The sequence below is a fragment of the Dreissena polymorpha genome, chromosome 15 (assembly GCF_020536995.1).
Source record: "Dreissena polymorpha isolate Duluth1 chromosome 15, UMN_Dpol_1.0, whole genome shotgun sequence".
Classification (NCBI taxonomy): domain Eukaryota; kingdom Metazoa; phylum Mollusca; class Bivalvia; order Myida; family Dreissenidae; genus Dreissena; species Dreissena polymorpha.
The window spans coordinates 47967191-47986883 of NC_068369.1; the positions used below are offsets into that span (position 1 = coordinate 47967191).

A 19693-nucleotide genomic window follows, 5' to 3' on the forward strand; every position below is an offset into this window, starting at 1 on the left:
TTTGTTATGCGATACATGAAACCTTGTTCAATGGTTTCCATTTTCTGTATCGAGACTCAATTTTAATGGATCGAAATAATTCACATATAATATATAGTAAGGTTTACGTTTACTGACATACGACGCATTCCTAGAAATATGTACAGATTATATCAAATTACATTTGTGTTACATTTTATTGCAGACAACAACTACGACCCAATCAACAACCACACCAATGTCTACAACTACAACTCTTTCGTCATCCTCGGTATCTTCAAGTGTGCCTACATCTACCCTGTCAACGTTGTCATCGCAATCAACAGGATCAACAAAAGCGACAGCAAGCAGAAGCCCCGGGGCATCAACAGCTTCCACAGCGGGAGGTACACTTTTCGCCACAGGCACCTCTAATTCCTCAAGTGGTACACAATCACCTTCCGGCGCGCCACAGACTGGTGTAACACAAACCCTAGCGGGAACGCCAAACGCGGGCGGAACACAATCTTCGTCCGGAGCATCAACAGGTATAAACGCGTTGGCAGGCTCAGTTGGTACGTCAGGAACGCAGTCGGCGTCAGGAACGCAGTCGGCGTCAGGAACGCAGTCGGCGTCAGGCCCGCCACAATCTGGTGCTACACTAGCCACGTCAGGAACGCAGTTGGCGTCAGGTTCGCCACAATCTGGTGCTACACAAGCCCGATCAAGAACTCAGTTGGCTTCAGGGTCGCCACAATCTGGTGCTACACAAGCCACGTCAGGAACGCAGTTGGCGTCAGGCTCGCCACAATCTGGTGCTACACAAGCCCCGTCAGGAACGCAGTTGGCGTCAGGCTTGCCACAATCTGGTGCTACACAAGCCACGTCGGGAACGCAGTTGGCGTCAGGCTCGCAACAATCTAGTGCTACACAAGCCCCGTCAGGAACGCAGTTGGCGTAAGGTTCGCCACAATCTGGTGCTGCACAAGCCCCGTCAGGAACGCATTTGGCGTCAGGCTCGCCACAATCTGGTGCAATACAAGCCCCGTCAGGAACGCAGTTGGCGTCAGGCTCTCCACAATCTGGTGCTACACAACCCCCTTCAGGAACGTCTACCTCGGGCGCAACGCAAACCGCAGCTGCCACCAACAACGAATCAAAATCTTCGAATTCCAACAACGGTCTCACGGCTGTGTCCATCGGCGCTGGTATGGGCGTCGGAGCAGTAATAGGTGCGTGTTGAGCTAGGGGAAAACATATTTTTCAGACTTGCAACTTGATTTGAAGTTGAGATAACTATTTGGCAGTGACTTAAATCTGTAGAGCCTCGTTCTGGGAAAACTGGATTTAACTAATGTGCGTAAATTGTCATCCCAGATAAGCCTGTTCAGTCGGCACACGCTAATCATGGACGAAACTCAATGTTCCTTTAGAAGAGACTTTCTTTTAACGAAACATACCATACAAGCGGAAAACCCTAATAAGCATGTGTGGACAGCACAGTCTTATCTCTTATGACACTTTATTTACATGCATGAAGCATTTTTTTTCTCCAGAACGCGACTCAGTAACGGTCTAAAGTTTAGATTGCAATATGTTTTCTTACTGACCATTAAGTAAGGATCAATTACGGATCTTGTGGGGAAAACAATAAGCATTGCTGATTATTAACCAGATTCTATGCCGCATACACGGTGCTTATTCATTAAATGTGCCAACCATTCTTTAATAGCCGAATATAGCGAATCAAACAATGTATTACAAAACTTCAAAGAACGCAACCTAAATATTATGCAAAGGCTTATGCGGGACGACACTTTCCGCTTGTATTGTATTTTTGTATTTTTTAGTTTAAAGTTTTAGTTTAATTTTTAAATTCTATTTCGTCATATCACTTCCAGTCTTAAATGAGATTTCAAAGCTGATAATGACAAAATTAACCATGCAATTTAGTACTTACCCTAACGGTGTTACTGTAAAACTGCGTTTTGAAACATTAAATCTTCTTCAATGTTTAACGAATAGTACTTCTTGAATGTAGAATCTACTGTCCAACCAGCACGCTTCATTATAACAGTATTTGGCACATTGTTGTCTCGAGCTTTTGATGTTGATGCACTCCTGACACTGTGAGCACTATAAACTGTAACATCTATCACCGACTTTATCATTACTGCCCGTATCAAACGTGATACTGTGTCTCTAGAAACAGGCCCATGTGGCCTAATATTAATACTAGATTAATAGTTAATTGTTTGTGGATGGTCTGACTTTCTTAGTTCGACTTAGATACTCTTTCATAACAGTATATACACACAGCCTTCTATCTGGAGAGTTACACTTCAAAGTTAGAACTGAATAATCAAAGCCCGGTCGGCTTTGCTTCAACAATGAATCAAACTGTACAACGAACTGTGATTTGTTTTTGAGTAACTTATGTACACTCAACAAATGAACCGTCTGGGACCGAGCGGCATTCGTCAATGCAATCAACATGACGAATTTCAGAATCAATTCCTTTATTGACAGGTGTTTCACTGGAGAAAGTGATTTCAGATTTGTTGATACTTTACGAATATCCCAAGTCTTGGTGAACATAGATTTACAGGGCCGCAAATGAAATACTCCTTTCATAAACTTAATAACGACTGGGTGAGAACCTGCTGGAAAGTTTTCAAGTCTTAAAAACGATGACAAGGCTCCTCTGGCTGTATTTAGGGCACTATATCCTACTCCGCGCTCAAATTCTTCAGTCAAGAAATCCACTACTTCCTTGACAGAAACCGAAACTGAATCAATTTTGCACCTGTCACTATAAAGGAACCATCTTGATATATACGTCTGATATTGTTTTGGGGTTCTGGATCGCCACGAAGACATGAGTATTTTGGTTGACCTTCTAGAAAAACATTGACATCTGAACCATTCCCGCACACTAGAAATGCAATGATAATTAGGTCTTTTGCCAGCGGATGTATTTGATCTGAATGAGATAGATGTAGAACTTTCTTTGTTCTCGGCAGAATAAATGGCTCCTGTATGATCATTCCCATTAGTTTTGAAAGTCATGTTTGTGTTGGCCACAAAGGTCCTATTATCAAACACCTCGCGCTGTCTAAGGAAATCTTCTTAATGCATCGTCCCAGCATGCTGAAAGGGGGAAACACATTAGAGCATTAAATACACTCCAATCAGTTGTATATGCATCTACCAAATAAGAATTTGGTTTAGGCTTCCAAGAACAGAACACTGGCAACTAAGCATTTAGCCTCGTTGCAAACAAATCAAAGTCCGGGTTTGCAATTGTTTGTGAGATTTTTTTCAAACACATAAGTACACAAGGACCATTCAATTGTATCATTTAATTTCCTAAAGGGCCAAATATTTTATTTCCCAGCAATGTGAGAGGAAGATAACCAGACATTGTTCTATATGCACCAAAACCAGATCTGCTTTGTTACCATATCACATTTGTCATAGCGTATGCCAAAAATATTTGTTTGGTAGCACACTGCTGTCGAGGAATCTGTTAAAACCTTAACATGTTTCTCTATGATTTTCTCTTTCAATGATTTAACGGTGAACAATACTGGTTTGAGTTCTTGGACATTAATATGCTCAGAACTTTCGTCTTTAGTCCACCTACCGCCTACTGTTCTACTACCAATGACAAAACCCCAACTTGACAGAGAAGCATCAGTCTGTATAAAAAGGTCTGGGTTACCGTGACTTATGACCCTATATTGTTCATGGACATTCTGTATCCACCAATTGAGTTCTCTTTTCATCTTCCAATTTATCCCCATCTTTGCGTCAAAATTGCCCCAGACAAACTTCAGCGCAACAGTTTTGCCCTCCTCTAGCTCTCTATAGCGTAGCTAGCCAAATTGCACTGCTAAACATGCCGACACTAACAAGCCTATTACATGTGCTAGCTTCCTAACTTTTGCTTGCTTTGCTTAATACAACTGCGTACATTCCGAAACTATTTGATCAATTTTATTTTGGGGCAAAAACACTTTCATTTGCTTAGAGTCTATTATATTGCCCAAGAACACCAGTCTCTTGGTTGGAATTCTAACAGATTTTTTAAGATTTGTGACAAACCCAACTCTCGACATGAGGTCTTCTGTATTAGAAATGTTTTCACATCACAGCTGGTATGTATCCCCACAAAGAATACTATCATCAATAAATCCACTATTGACATATCCTTGACTGCGAAGTTTAGCATATACCGGCTTGAGTAGCTTTGTAAATAATCTCGGCAAGAATGCTAGCCCGTTGGGGCAGGCTGTGAATTGGAAACGTTGACATTTCCAAACAAATCTAAAGTATTTCTGCTGTTCTGGAGCAATACCAATAGAGAAGTATGCATGGCGAAAGTCAATAGATCCCATGTATGTGTCTTTTGTGATTAAATTCAAGGCTTTCTCGAAAGTTTCTATTTTGAAATGGTGATAAGGGATAAACTCATTTCTTTTTTTCAAATTTAAAATCATTCTATGCTCGCCGTTATGTTTTGGTCTGATAAAAATTGGTGAAACGACTTGTCCTGGCTCATACTCAGCCTTTACAATTACCCCAAGATCCATCAGTTTTTGAATTTCAGTGTCAATGTTCTATGAATCACGAGTGTTAAATTGTATCTGTTACTGACGTGGAGGGCGAGACTGCCCCCGTCTCATCAAGTTTTGGGCGGGCTTGAGAACGTCTGATAAGATCCATGTGATACATAGGAATCACGTCCCCTCATGTAACCCCGTGCACTTGCCCGTGACCGCGTATGGAAACCTGGTCTCCTAAAACCACCTCCATAACCCCCTCTCTGGACATGATTAAAGATTGTGTTACAATCTTCGATCTCTTTTGCTTGTTTTCAAACATCCTCACCGAACGGCTCGGACATGAATGGCAAAGAGTGGTTGCACAGATGAACATAGTCGCTACGCAGTTCTGGCCTGAGGAGGTCTCTCCTTGTAAGATTTATCTGTCGGTTGGTGTGCCCCAAGAGGGCTAAGGCATTGTTGCATTGGTCAACAAGGGGGTTCATCTTTGAGGACCCCTGTTCTAGAGACGCCATTTCATTCACTGTGTTAGCTAAAATTAAAATAGCTGCCTTAATCACTGATGTTTTGATCCTATGTAGTTTTTTGTCTGTCAACCTGGCGTTGTGTGAGATGGCATCCAAAATAAGCCTATAAGTCTTAACTACTGAAAGTCCTTCACAATTTCATGTCCTTGCAAGTTTCTTAATTGTTATCAGTTCCTCGTACCGACCCTTGTCGATCCCATTATGGAAGAGATCATTGATAGTGTCAGCTAATGTCTGATCGATATCCTCATCAACTGTCTCCGTCGACCGAAACTTTTTTGCCATCGACTCAAACCTGCTGTGGTTTGATTCGTCATCCGGTCGCTTTCGAGTGTTTGTCTGAGTTCCAGAACCAAGCCCGACAGGCTGGACTTCCTCTGAATAATCCGGCTCGAAACACTCACCTTCTTCGCCCTAATAACCGTAGCCATCCTCATAAGAGTCGTAGTTTTGCGATTGCGATTCGACTTTTTCGAGCCGCGCTCCCTAGTCGGTCATTTTTTTACTTTGTTTTATTATTCCGTCTTGCATGTTTTTTTAAATCGCCAACATTTCAACGTTAGCCGACTCCTGATAAGCCGACACCTGACCTTGAGAAGTGTCGAGCGTCTCCGGAACTGGTTTCAATGGCCCATTTTTCTTCTCAGAAACATTAACTTTCTCCTTACCCGGAGTTTGTTTCACGGTAATCTTGCCGTCCGCCATCTTGCTTTAATATTTTTCACGTGGCGAACTAAACCACTGTCGAAAAACTGCGTTTACTGACCGAATCCGATAGATTGGTCTCGATATAATAAAGGAGAAAAACTCCCGACAGGAATATTTTAGAGTAAAATTTTTGTCAAATAACACGTAAATCCTCGAAATCGATGATAATCCTTCTTAGTTTATTCACGCCTTATACTCCTGCAAAACGACGTGAGCACACTGATCTGCGCATGCGCCGCACAATCTCATTTAAGACTGGAAGGGATATGATAAAATAGAATCAGGGACGACACTTTACACACATTCATTAAAGCCCGTTTTCCATGGCTCAAATATTATATATATATATCGGTCAGCTTTGTTTGTAACCTCTGTGATGAATGAATGTTGGGGTGGGTTCTTCAAAATTAGCGGGAAAAAGGTTCGGAATCTGTCTGAAAACAGTGCACGGAGAGACATTGGTAATTACTTGTGTGCACATAAATTACATAATAACAGATAAGCGTTTTGGAAACCAAACATTTCTTCTTAAGTATCCCCATTCAATCAGCGGGGGAATATTAGAAATATACCATATGTAAAGTTGGAATAAGACATTAATCTTGGAATAAATTGCTGTTGTTTTTTTCCAACATTATGAGCAGTTTTCCCGATTTTGTTAATTAATTTCGACCAAATATACAAGTAAAATAAACACTTGCATATACAATTGCATAATTTAAATAGATTTTTCTACAAAACTGGATGTTAAATTGGATGTGCTTGAAAATTGTCAAAAATGAAACCGTGTCCATGTATACATGAACACGATTAAAAAATAAATAACAGTTATGTTTAAAAAAAATCACCAAAACGAATTTCACGCCATGTTTGGTGTCTCTTTCCAAATTCAAATAAAACAATATAAATGCATTTCAGGGGTGACGGCACTTGTGGCCATGGCATGCTTGTTTAAGAAGGCGATGTCGAAGAATACCAAGTCCGTTGCCCCCCAAGAACAAGGCGGCAGAAGGGACGATGAAGAAAGGCGGGAACGAGAGCGTATCCAGCGTAATCTCGCCTGGACGTGATCAATCCGCGAAACAAGAAAAACGCTTACGTTTTACGAGTGATTTTAATTTAAACTGTCTGTGATTTTAATTTAACTTGTGATAAGATGTTATAGCCTGCTTATCTTTTAATAAAAGATGAAGTTTTGCATAGGCGATATTATACATTTGATTTGAGTTTTGTTTGGGTTCAAGACACAGGAATTGTAACGAAAACAAGGTGTTTGTTAATCATGAATGTAAACCGACGTGTAGCAAAGTCAAATGATGCTACAACATGTGATGCATCATACTTTTTGACGATGCTGCGAAGCAGCTCGTCTAAGGTATCATACCATGAACACTTCTTCACAATGGCGACCTATGTAAACGACCGAGCCAGTCCGATTGAGATAGCTCGATTTTTCTAATCGGCATACCTCGCTGATTATCATTGATAAAGGTATAGGAAGCTCAGCTATAAATAGGACAGCATATTCTGGGAACAGATTTAATAATAGTTTGAAAACGTTAATTTTAAATCAGTTATATTCAATCTATTATATGTTTATATATCAATGAAACAACTATGCATTTTCTGTATTGTATTTGACATCTGTCGTGATTCAGTAAATAAATTGCGAATTAAAACGCGTATAATTAACTTTCAACGCGATCATGAGTGTAAAGAAAACGAATTATTTCGAACCTGCCATTTGTAAACGCTGTAGCGACTATGGTATATAAACAGCATACTAGCCGATTGACATCTGTGAAACTCGCTCTTATACGCGAAATCTCATTTTGCATATTTAATAAACTTTTCAAACAGAAATTACAGAGCCACATCAGTGCACATACTATGTTTGATAATTCATTCGTTTGTTGGATATTTTTTACTGTTTTAAACATTTATTAGGTCATATCGCGGAGATTTAGTTGACCTCATGGGCGAACTCACGTATTCAAGTGCTCTTACGACTATGTGCTCATACCTACTTTCGGGAATCATCATGACAGTATTGCCGTACTTAACGAACAAACATGCCTTAGCTTATTGAATTAGAGAAAAAACAATAATCAATAGAGAAAAATTATATGTTCATGCACAATGGCATGTGGACTCAGGTCCGTACACATAGCATCATTAACTTAGCAAAGGAAACAACGAAAGTTACGTATGATATACATGTGTAATTAAAGAGCATGGTGTAATTAAAGAGCATGTCAAGTTTTGAATTTATATGCTGAAACGTAATGTTATAACCCACAAACGTTTTACTGTAACAGAACGTTTTTAAGATAAGTGGTACAGAAACTACACGTCGAATATCTTTTTAAAGATATTTTTGTTATATTTGATCGAGAATGTAACCCGCCTCCCAGTTTCGCTGAATGGATCAAGTTCCCCACGGGTACTACCTCCCCGTACCCCTTTTTGTTTTCGTACCCTACATTTTTCGTACCCAATTTGTTTTCGTACCCATATTTTTCTCGTATCCATTTTTTTTCGTACCCAATTTTTTTTCCTACCCAACTTTATTTCGTAACCAAATCTTTGTTCGTACCCAATTTTTTTTGGGCATAATTTTTGTACCCAAAAATTTCGTACCTATTTTTTTCATACCCCAAATGTTCGTACCTACATACACAATTGTGGTGATGTAGATAAACTTAAATAGATGCTTTTATATCAATCCTCTTCAAAAGTATCGTCACACCAGAACTGCCAGTACTTTGATTATTGATTCTACATATAAAACTAGAGACACAAATCAACAATCGCACTTAAGTAACACCAATACCTACAACACAGGTAATGAAGTAAATGAAATGGTCATGTCATATACACATAATAAAACATGAATCAAGGAACTGAATGGAACAGATAGTTATTCGTACTTCGAAGTTTCTGAGGTCGTTCTGCGTCTGAGGATGCATTATACGAGGACCATAGTGTGTCACTTGACCCCCAAATGTTTTGGACGATTTTTTTTAATTACTGCTGCAATTTCTAGCTATTCAGTAGTTCTTGACATTTTTAATTCCGGTAGGGTCTAGGATTGTGAGTGGGAGGCACCAAATTATCTGGAAGAAATCGCACCAGTCCACTATGGTAACCACAAAACAATCTCAAATGCTTCCTGGCCTAGGCATTGAACCCGGGTCGCCAGATGAGAAGTGTGTTAACCAACCATTACACTAACAGAACAGCCAAGTTAACATAGTAAATCCAACGGTCGTATTCACAGAACCTTTCTCACCTGAAGCTTTCAGTGCCCTTTTCGTATGCTCATAATTTGCTGATCAGTTGGTTAATTATTTCGTGCTTCTGTAATTGTTCTTGCTATGAACAAGAGACCCAAGCCAAGGTTGTTCACCAGTGATGTGAAGGAACGTTTATGTGAGCTTTAATTAGGTTAATATAACATTATATAATATAATATAGTAATTTAGGATTACAAATACCGGTTATTACAATCCATGCAACAACACCTAAGTTCTGTTGAGGCGGTCATTACATTTGTTTTGAAAGTATTACTTAAAGTCACTATCACGCTCACCAATACTACATACGTACTGTAATGTGCTATATAAAAGATTTCAACAACAAACATTACCATACGATGGTTATTTACAATAGGAAGATCCTAAAAACAAATGACATTGGTGTAAAAACGTTAAAATACAAACATTCTGCAACTTTTACGCATCTAAGAAGCATTCCACGATGTCATCTACTTTCGTTTTGTGGATGATGTCGAGTCAGGATCGGATTCATTCGGGTTGCGTTCATTTGCATAATTTATACAAGCTATAACAGAAATCTGCTTTCGAAGCTATCCGACGCTGACCGAATCCAATCTCGCGTTCGCTCGTAAATGTTCGGATATTTCAGGGGAAATAGACGTGGAATTATTTGTGACACAAAAAAATAAAATCGAGCATTTTGTATCTCGTTAAATCACTGTTATCAGAAATTTTCCTAAAAGGAACATTGATTTTTGTATTGGTTAACTTCATTTTACGAAATATTCGATATTATTTTAGCGTGATCGTTACTTTAAGATTGTAGGTCTGATGCAATCAATATATTTTTTACTTAAATCAGTGCAGCAGATTTTACAACTAATGTTCTGAGCCAGATCACAACGAGTGGACAAAAAAGACTGCTAGTGTTCACAAGCTTTTTCTTGAACTTGATGAAATAACTTGGTTTTCTACCCCATGTGATCCAGTATTTACTGGGACGAGAAATAAATGTGAAAATATTCTAACTTAGTTACATGAACATTGGAAAAATGTTGCCTCTGTAGTTGAAAAATTCTGAGACGCCGACTCCTCTATCCTTCGCTTTGACAATATTTGGCACATTTGTTGGGTTTATTTTTTTCGAACTCGGGTGATGTGTGCACAAACTAATGCTTCATAACTGATATTTAATATGACATCTTCAATTGTAAGCGAATGTAATCAATTTTTGGGTTGCAAACACGCGGTCGTGTTGTCTACTGTTTAGGTGTCCCTTGTTCGTACAACCATCCATTTTAATGCGAAAGTTGTCAAACGCCTTAAGTGTCCTACTCAAGCCGCTTATCGCTTGTATAATGCGTGTATCATTTAACGCCATTACCCGAATATGAAATCGTATAATCCAAACCATGTTAAGACAATTTATAACTCTTGTAAAAGCCTCTGGTGGTACCGCTGTCGCACACAACCACTCGGTACCTTCAGTCGCTTAAAGATTGGCATGATGTACGCGAACACAAGTTGGCCTATGAACGACGATCACGTGACTTTTACCCGAAACGCAATCTCCACAAGGCTTTCATTTCAAATAGTAACCGAACAACAGATACACGGATTTTTAATTTAAGACAAAAGGCACAATGTAATAGTGTGGATATCGACAATTTCTTCTTTAAGAATAACTTAGTATTAAATAAACTATAAAACCAATTTAGTATATTGTAAAGCAGTTGTTTGTTGTTACAATTCTACTGAGAGATCAACCCTTAACGGAATATTAGTGCAATCCCCTTTGAAGGATGGATTCTCGACTCAAATTTACCCTCCTTGTTTTAGGGGTAGGGATCTGCTGTTTTTCGACCCCGGGGCTAACGCAGGAGCTTATTTCACGTAAGTAATCTGCGGCAGTTGATAATAAATAATTTTACGATATTATCGGCGGAAAGCGGAAAAAAACACCATAGGTTTACATCATCTAAACTGATTGACTGCTTGTGTGCACTGTTCTCTTTTAAATGCTTATTAATCATACATAAATACATCCCACAAATTGTAGCAACCTATGCTACAGTTTCGCTATATACATCTGAATGCGGTCAAAAGCTTACATCTTAAGTAACGTTAATGACATTTTAACCGGGCTTAATTTCTTCGAACATATATTGCGGATACATCAGAAACACAGTACATTAATCTTATGAAAATGTTATTGCAATAAATCGTGCAAAAATATATTCGCTTGCTCAACTGTAAGATATATGCCAGAAAGCGACAGCGAACTTTCATCATCGAACGATATTGTGTCATGCCCATTTCTCCTAGATAGACCCATCGTAACACATTGATGCCACTGTTGTTATGCATAATAAACTCTTTTACTCCACGCAGGCGGACGAAACCGACGGCAATCCGTAAACTTCAACCACAGCTTGCAATCTAATCGAGTGAATATAATGCGACTTTCATACAACGCCTCTGCCTCGTCTAATTTCACGATATTTGTTGATGATACCATGTCGCAGATGATCGTTCGTGTACAAGCGGAGAAGGCAAAGCCTTTTGTCATAGCACAGATGCCATCAAGTAATGCAGGAAAAACATGTGCTTTCTTCAAAGATTGTACAGATTGTATACATCATGCGAACATATTCTCAAAAACACTATTGTATGCGTTGTCGTAATGTGATCATGTTTAAGTGTAGAAAAATCGGAATTTTTTTGCCAACTAGTTTTGAGATAAACGAAAATATAAAAAAAAATTGTTTTTCAGATAAACCATCCCCTGTTAGGCCCACAACTATAGGCTCTGCGCCCAATGGATCGGTAGTAACTCTTCTAGAAATCAACATCACACAGGTAAAAGATCATACCAGTATTCATTACCTGAATTAAATAATGTAAACAAGCCGAAATTGTGTATGGTTGGGCAATCATTTACTTCATACGATTCGTTTGTACATAGGCATCCGATTACGGTATTTGGCACATTGTGAAAATGGATAGCTACACATGGGATGTCACCATTCAGGCTATTAGTCCGGTGGATTTCACACACAAGTTTGTAGAGCCTGGACCGGGAGGTGTCGGGGAATATGAAATCAAGGGAAGACCCATCTCCGGTGAGATGATTTTTTCGCGCATGATAATGCAATATTTTAAAAGAACTAATGGCCATGAATGTAAAGGTTTTTAAATAGTTTGTCTTTTAGATAAGTTATGTATGATTAGCTAAAAAGATATTTATTAATGACTTAAAACCAAATGGAAAAACGCATTTGTCCATGTCCAATTAATTATAAGTAATATGATACTGTGTTGACATATTGGAACATAGTAATTATAATGAGCATATGTACAGGAAATTTAAAGTACGATCTAGATCGAGAAACTTTTTTCAGGGACAACGTACAAAATAATTGTTGAGGTACCTGAATACGCAAAAGTGTTCAAGGTGTTATCAGTTATGCTAGAAATTAGAGAGAATGGAACTAATAATGGCCGTGGATATTTGCAAAAAGTTGGCGGAGGAAGAGGATCCATTTACTTCACTAATATTACCATTCCCCATGAGGTAATTATCAAAGCCATAGAAAATCAAGTTGCTAGATGAGTAAAGAATTATATGGTATCCCTTACGCGAACAAAAACAAGTATAAACTTAATACTCATCAAACGTACATAGGAACTTGCGTGTTAACACCTCAATCTTGCTCATAGAACTATAAATTAAAGGATAAAAATGTTTAAAACGTAAAATAAAATAATTTAATTCTTTATAATAGCGGATCAACATGTTTTCCGTTTAAATGTATACGCGTATATTCTTGTTTGCTTTTATGAAACCGCGCTTTTCTTAAATTGCATGACATTTAATATGTATACACAAAAAAAGTTGATACATTTATATAATTTCAGCCGTTTATGGTTGCAATACAAGGAAAAGACTTATCAAACCATCAATTTCGAAGACTAGACCCAAACCTCATTACACCTGTGACCTTACGGTTGTTCATACCACCGCTCACAGGTAAAATATTTCAACAAGGCATTCAATACGAATAATGTTTCATGTTTTGCGTAAACAATAATTATTACAAGCCTTATGATTTTGGAGACAACACATATATTAATATACTAACTAGTACTGCATATTACAACTGGCATAGAACATATGTAAACTAATACAATTTGTGTTTATTTATTCCGTTGACCTTTGTTTATGCATAACACGGATATACACACTCGATTACTCTAGTGAGTAATTTATTTCAACAAATCGCAATACATGGACACCCAACCTTTCAAAGGCTTATGGTCTCAAACACAAGCTTTGCTGCATAAGCTAAACAGTAGAATCATCTGGACACTTTAAATAGATAAATATCAAAATCAACACATTTTAATACGGATCTTAATTATTATGAGCATCATTTCGCTCGACATTCCATATAATCGTCAGGTGTGACATTGTGGGCCAACGAGACGTTAGATATTCCATTCACGGTACAGAACGCTGGTGCCGTTGATCAGGATATCGACGTGAGAATTGAGGATGACCAGCATTTCGCTCTGGATCCGAACATTCACTCGTATAATATAAAGGCTGGAATGAACGAGACCGGAACTTTCACCATACTTGGCGGACCGAAAGGCGGTGTAACAACGTAAGTAAATGTATCTTAACATGATCTTCATACGTCTAAAATTTAACACAAATAAACTTGCAGCTATAATTGTACCATAAATTGTGTGTAATTATAACTTGATATTGTGTGTTATATTTTACACAAAGTGAGATTTTGATGGTGTATATCTGTTTAAATACACAAGTACCTGTAATTACCAGAGATGTCCCACGTAAACCTAGAGCTGAATTCGAAAATAAAAATCAGAAATTTGCGCATGTAACAAAATAAGATTTTCAATTATTCTGGTCCTCGAAACCACAAAACCTCCCTTCGAAACCACAAAACCTCCCTTCAAACTAAAGCAATCGAAAAAGAATGTTTGCAGCACGGTGACAATCAATGCCAAGCCTTTTGTGCCGGGTTCAACATCGCTCCAGTCAGGACAGTTTGACATCCGCAGATTTACAGTAACAGAACGTGTAAGTACAAACAGAATCAAAAAAACAATGTATGACAAATTCGTTGCACGTTGACGACTCGACTGTACACTTCCCGCTTTTAAGAATTTTAACCTGTACAGAAAGTCTATGCACAACGAAAATCCATTTTTTGCGGAAACTTCCGTCCCTGATTAGCCTGAGTGGACTGCACTTGCTAATCTGGGACGACACTTTACGAACATGCATTTAGCCAAATTTTCTCACGAGACTCACATATTTGTACCCATATGAACTCATACTGCTTAAACACGCTGGGTCAGTTTTGTTATTCGGCGATATATTTAAACTGTTTCAATGGTTTCCATTTTCTGAATAGAACCTCATGTTAAATGGATCGAAAATGTGTACATATAATATATATTTTTTGCTTTACGTACTCCGACAAACGACGCATTTTTAAAAGGATCAAACATGTGTACATATAATATATAATTACATTTGTGGTACTTTTTATTGCAGACAACAACGACCCAATCAACAACCACACCAATGTCTACAACTACAACTCCTTTATCATCCTCGACATCTTCTAATGTCTCGACAGCTGCCCTGTCAACGTTGTCATCGCAATCAACAGCATCCACAAAAACGACAGCAAGCGGAGGCCCCGGGGCATCAACAGCTTCCACAGCAGGAGGTACACTATCCGCCACAGGCACCACTAAATCATCGAGTGGCACACAATCAGTCTCCAGCGCGTCACAGACTGGCGCAGCACAAGCCCCTGCAGGAACGCCAAATGCGGGAGGTACACAATATTCGTCAGGAGCATCAACTGCTATAAACACGTTGGCTGGCCCAGTGGGTACGTCAGGAACGCAATCTGCGTCAGGAACACAGTCGGCGACAGGAACGCAGTTAGCGTCAGGCTCGACACAATCTGGTGCTCCTCAAGCCCCGTCAGGAACTCCTACCTCGGGTACTACGCAGACCGCAGCAGCCACCAACAACGAATCAAAATCTTTGGATTCCAACAACGGTCTCACGGCAGTGTCAATCGGCGCGGGAATGGGTGTCGGAGCAGCAATAGGTGCGTGTTGAGCTGAGGGAAAACATATTTTCCAGACTTGCAACTTGCTGTGAAGCTGACGTGTCTTTTTGGCAGTAGCTTAAATCTGTAGAGCCTCGTTCTGGGAAAACTGGATTTAACTAATAAGCGTAAATTGTAATCCCAGATAAGCCTATTCAGTTGGCACACGCTAATCATGGACGAAACTAAATTTTCCTTGATAAGAGACTTCCTTTAAACAAAAAATACCATACAAGCGGATAACCCTAATTCGCCTTACATGCATAAAGCATTTTTTTTCCAAAACGCGACTCAGTAACGGTTTTTATTTTAGATTAGAGGCTGGTAGCGGTATTGTTATTTATTCAATACTGCTCCAGCAGCTGGAGTTTCACTTCTTTATATTTCTTTTTGACCATTAAGTAAGGATCAATTACGGGTCTTGTGTAGAAAACATGAAGCATTGCTGATAATTAAACAGATTCTATGCCTCATACACGGTGCTTATTACTAATTTGGAAATCATTCTTTAAAAGCCAAATATAGCGAATCAAACAATGTGTTGCAAAACTTCAAATAAGGCAACTTAGTACACAACAGCTTACATGTATGAGGGACAACACTTTCCGCTTGTATTGTATTTTTTTGTTTAATGGAAGTCTTTTTATAACAAAAATCCAATTTAGGCCGAAGTGTTGTCCTTTATTCGCAGGAGAGGCTAATTTAATAATTAAACGAGACTAACCTTGATTAAGTCGATGTCTGAATGTTATTCTATGAGTCATAGACTCAATGGAGGGCTTAAATGAGATTGTGCGGTGTATGCGCAGATCAGTCTTTAAAGAAATTTGGTCATTATAATCCATAAGCAAGTCGTGATTCTATAAACCTAACGACTTAGTGTACAACTTGCCGTTCTAAAACCCTTACCGAATATGTGCGTGTGTGTGTGGGGGGGGGGGCAGCATTTAAGCCCTAGTTTCTTGTTTGTGGATGGTCTGATTTTCTTAGTTCGGCTCAGATACTCTTTCATAACAGTGTATACACACAGCCTCCTATCTGGAGGATAAAAAATGCCGACACCAACAAGCCTATTACATGTGCTAGCTTCCTATTTTTTGCTTGCTTTGCATCATACAACTGCGTACATTCCGAAACTATTTGATCAATTTTATTTTGGGGCAAAATCACATTCATTTGCTTAGAGTCTATGATATTGCCCAAGAAAAGAAGCCTTTTGGTTGGAATTGTAACAGATTATTTTAGATTTATGACAAACCCAACTCTCGACACGAGGTATTCTGTATTAGAAATGTTTGCACAGCAGAGCTGGTATGTATCCCCACAAAAATACTATCATCAATAAATCCACTATTGACTGCGAATACCGGCTTGAGTAACTTTGTAAATAATCTTGGCAAGCATGCTAGCCCCGTTGGGACAGTCTGTGAATTGAAAAAAAATGACCTTTCCAAACAAATCTAAAGTATTTCTGCTGTTCTGGAGCAATACCAAAAAAGTAGCATGCATGGCAAAAATCAATAGATCCCATGTATGTGTCTTTTGTGATTAAATTCAAGGCTTTCTCGAAAGCATCCCTTTTGAAACGGTGATAAGGGATAAACTCATTTTGTTTTTCAAATTTAAAATCATTCTATGCTCACCGTTCTTCTTTAGTCTGATAAAAATTCGTGAAACGAATTGTCCTGGCTCATACTCAGCCTTTACAATTACCCTCAAGATCCACCAGTATCTGAATTTTAGTGTCAATGATCTATGAATCACGAGTGTTAAATTGTATTTGACTGCAATATTCATTGTTTGTATTTTAAAATTGCGCATGACCACAAGAAAGTTTCCAAACATATATAAAGGAATTGCTAGTGAGCTTGCGCCATTTATCTACAAAATATTTAGCTTTCCGACTTCAAAATTCGTCATCACGTTTTTTTGGCGGGCTCAAGAACGTCTGATTAGGTCCATGTGATGCATAGGAACCACGTCCCCTCATGTTACCACGAGGACTTGCCCGTGACCGCGTACGGAAACATGTTCTCATGAAACCACCTCCAAAACCCCCTCTCTGAACACGATAACAGATTTTGTTACAATCTTTGATCTATTTTGCTCGTTTTTCTACATCGTCACCGAACAGCTCGGATCAAAGAGAATGGCAAAGAGTGGTTGCACAGATGAGCATAGTCGCTACGCAGTTCTGGCCTGAGGAGGTCTCTCGTTGTTAGTTTTCTCTGTTGGTTGGTGTGTCCCAAGAGGGCTAAGGTATTGTTGCATTGGTCAACAAGGGGGTTCATCTTTTAAGACCCCTGTTCTAGAGACGCCATTCCATTCACTGTTTTAGCTTAAATGGTAGCTGTCTTAATCACTGATGTTTCGATGCTTTTTAGTTTTTTGTCTGTCAACCTGGCGTTGTGTGAGATGGCATCCCAAATAAGCCTATTAGGCTTAACTACTGAAAGTCCTTCACAATTCTGGCCTTGCAATTTTCTCATCTTTTATCAGTTCCTCGTACCGAACCTCGTCAATCTCATTATGGGAGAGATCATTGATATTGTCAGCTAATGTCTGAGCGATATCCTCATCAACTGTCTCCGTCAACCGAAACTTTTTGCCATCGACTCAAACCTGCTGTGGTTTGATTCGTCAGCCGTTCGCTTTCGAGTGTCTTTCTGAGTTTCAGAACCATGCCCGACAGGCTGGACTTCCTCTGCATAATCCGGCTCGAAACACTCACCTTCTTTGCCGTAATAACCGTTGCCATCCTCATAAGAGTCGTAGTTTTGCGATTGCAATTCCACTTTTTCAAGCCGCGCTCCCAAGTCGGTCATTTTTTCACTTTGTTTTATTAATGAGCTTTGCATGTTTGTCAAAATCGCCAACATTTCAACGTTAGCCGACTCCTCACCTTAAGAAGTGTCAAGCGTCCCCGGCACTGGTTTCAATGGCCCTTTTTACTTCTCAGAAAATTTAACTTTCTCCTTAAAAGGAGTTTATTTCACGGCCTTCGTCCGCCATCTTGCTTTAATATTTCTCACGTGGCGAACTAAAGCAATGTCGAAAAACTGCGGTTACTGACCGAATCCGATGGATTGGTCTCGATGTAATTTTCCTAAAGAAGAAAAACTCCCGACAGGAGTATTTAAGAGTAAATTTTTTTCTAAAACAACACGTAAATCCGCGAAATCGATGATAATTCTTCTTAGTTTATTCACGCCTGATACTCTTGCAAAACGACGTCGGCACACTGATCTGCGCATGCGCCGCACAATCTCATTTAAGACTGGAAGTGATATGACGAAATAGAATCAGGGACGACACTTTACATACATTAATTAAACCCCGATTTCCATGGCTCAAATATTATATATAAATCGGTCAGCTTTGTTTGTAACCTCTGCGATGAATGTATATGGGTTTTTTTCTTCAAAAATAGCGGAAAAAGGTTCGGAATCTGTCTGAAAGACAGTGCACGGAGAGACATTGGTAATTACTTGTGTGCTCACAAATTCAATTATAACAGTTAAGCGTTTTGTAAACCAAACATTTCTTCTTGAGTATCTCCATTCAATTATCGGGGGGGGGGGGGGGGGGGGGGAATAGAAAAAGACCATATGTGAAAATGGCATAAGATATCAATATTGGAACAAATTGCAGTTTTTTTTTAAACAATACATTATGAGCAGTTTTCATGATATTGTTAATTAATTTTGACCAAATATACAAGTAAAATAAACACTTGCATATACAATTGCATAATTTAAATAATTTTTTTTACAAAACTGGATGTTAAATTGGTGTAGCTTGAAAATACTTAAAAAATGAGACCGTGTCCATGTTCACATGAAAACGAATTAAAAGTACTATAACAATCATGAAAAAGTCGAGGAAAAGTGTTTATCGTACTAAACTGACAGAATTCAACTTAAATACAGTCAGACCATGAAAATCAAGGTTGTTGTAGAAAATCACAAAAATGATGTTCACGCAAAGTTAGGTGTCTCATTCAAAATTCAAATAAAACAGTGTTAATGCATTTCAGGGGTGACGGCACTTGCGACCATGGCATGCTTGTTTAAGAAAGCAATGTCGAAGAATACCAGGTCCGTGGCACCGCAAGAACAAGGCGGCAGAAGGGACGATGAAGAAAGGCGGGAACGAGAGCGCATCCAGCGAAATCTCGTCTGGACGTGATCCATCCATACGAGAAAAACGCTAACGTTTTACGAGTGGATATTTTAGACTGCCTGTGATTTTAATTTAACTTGTGATAAGATGTTATAGCCTGCCTGGTGTGTTTTTTAATAAACAAGTTGAAGTATTGCATATACGATATTTTACATTTGATGTAAGTTTTGTTCGGCTTAAAGACAAATGCATTGTTTCGAAAAACCAGGAAACGGACTCGAGATCGTTCATATAAGCCTTAGGCTTTCGATGCAATCGAGCTAAAATATATAGGTTTAAACTAAAACACGAGGTGTTTAACATGAATGTAA

The 19693-nt window shown here is 38.8% G+C and overlaps 2 protein-coding genes across 7 annotated transcripts in view; both read left to right on the forward strand.

Moving 5' to 3' along the window:
- LOC127860220 (uncharacterized) overlaps positions 1 to 6961 on the forward strand; it is a 47366-nt gene extending 40405 nt beyond the window's left edge. For 2 of the 6 annotated variants that reach the window (XM_052398146.1, XM_052398145.1), the window contains exons 13-15: positions 185 to 650; positions 921 to 1190; positions 6680 to 6961. In XM_052398146.1, coding sequence (XP_052254106.1) covers positions 185 to 650; positions 921 to 1190; positions 6680 to 6831 — 888 coding nt within the window. In that variant the 3' untranslated portion in view covers positions 6832 to 6961. Of the gene's footprint in view, positions 1 to 184; positions 1191 to 6679 lie in introns of those variants that run through there. The other 4 variants (XM_052398143.1, XM_052398144.1, XM_052398142.1 and 1 more) reach the window with 4 other exon arrangements.
- A 3595-nt stretch (positions 6962 to 10556) lies between these two features.
- On the forward strand, positions 10557 to 19520 carry LOC127860221 (uncharacterized). Its single transcript, XM_052398147.1, has 10 exons — positions 10557 to 10932; positions 11431 to 11625; positions 11813 to 11898; positions 12005 to 12161; positions 12441 to 12613; positions 12958 to 13069; positions 13502 to 13706; positions 14056 to 14149; positions 14630 to 15200; positions 19237 to 19520. Exons 1-10 carry the CDS (start codon positions 10842 to 10844, stop codon positions 19386 to 19388), a joined length of 1836 nt encoding a protein of 611 aa, XP_052254107.1. The 5' UTR covers positions 10557 to 10841; the 3' UTR covers positions 19389 to 19520.
- Positions 19521 to 19693: the final 173 nt, after the last annotated feature.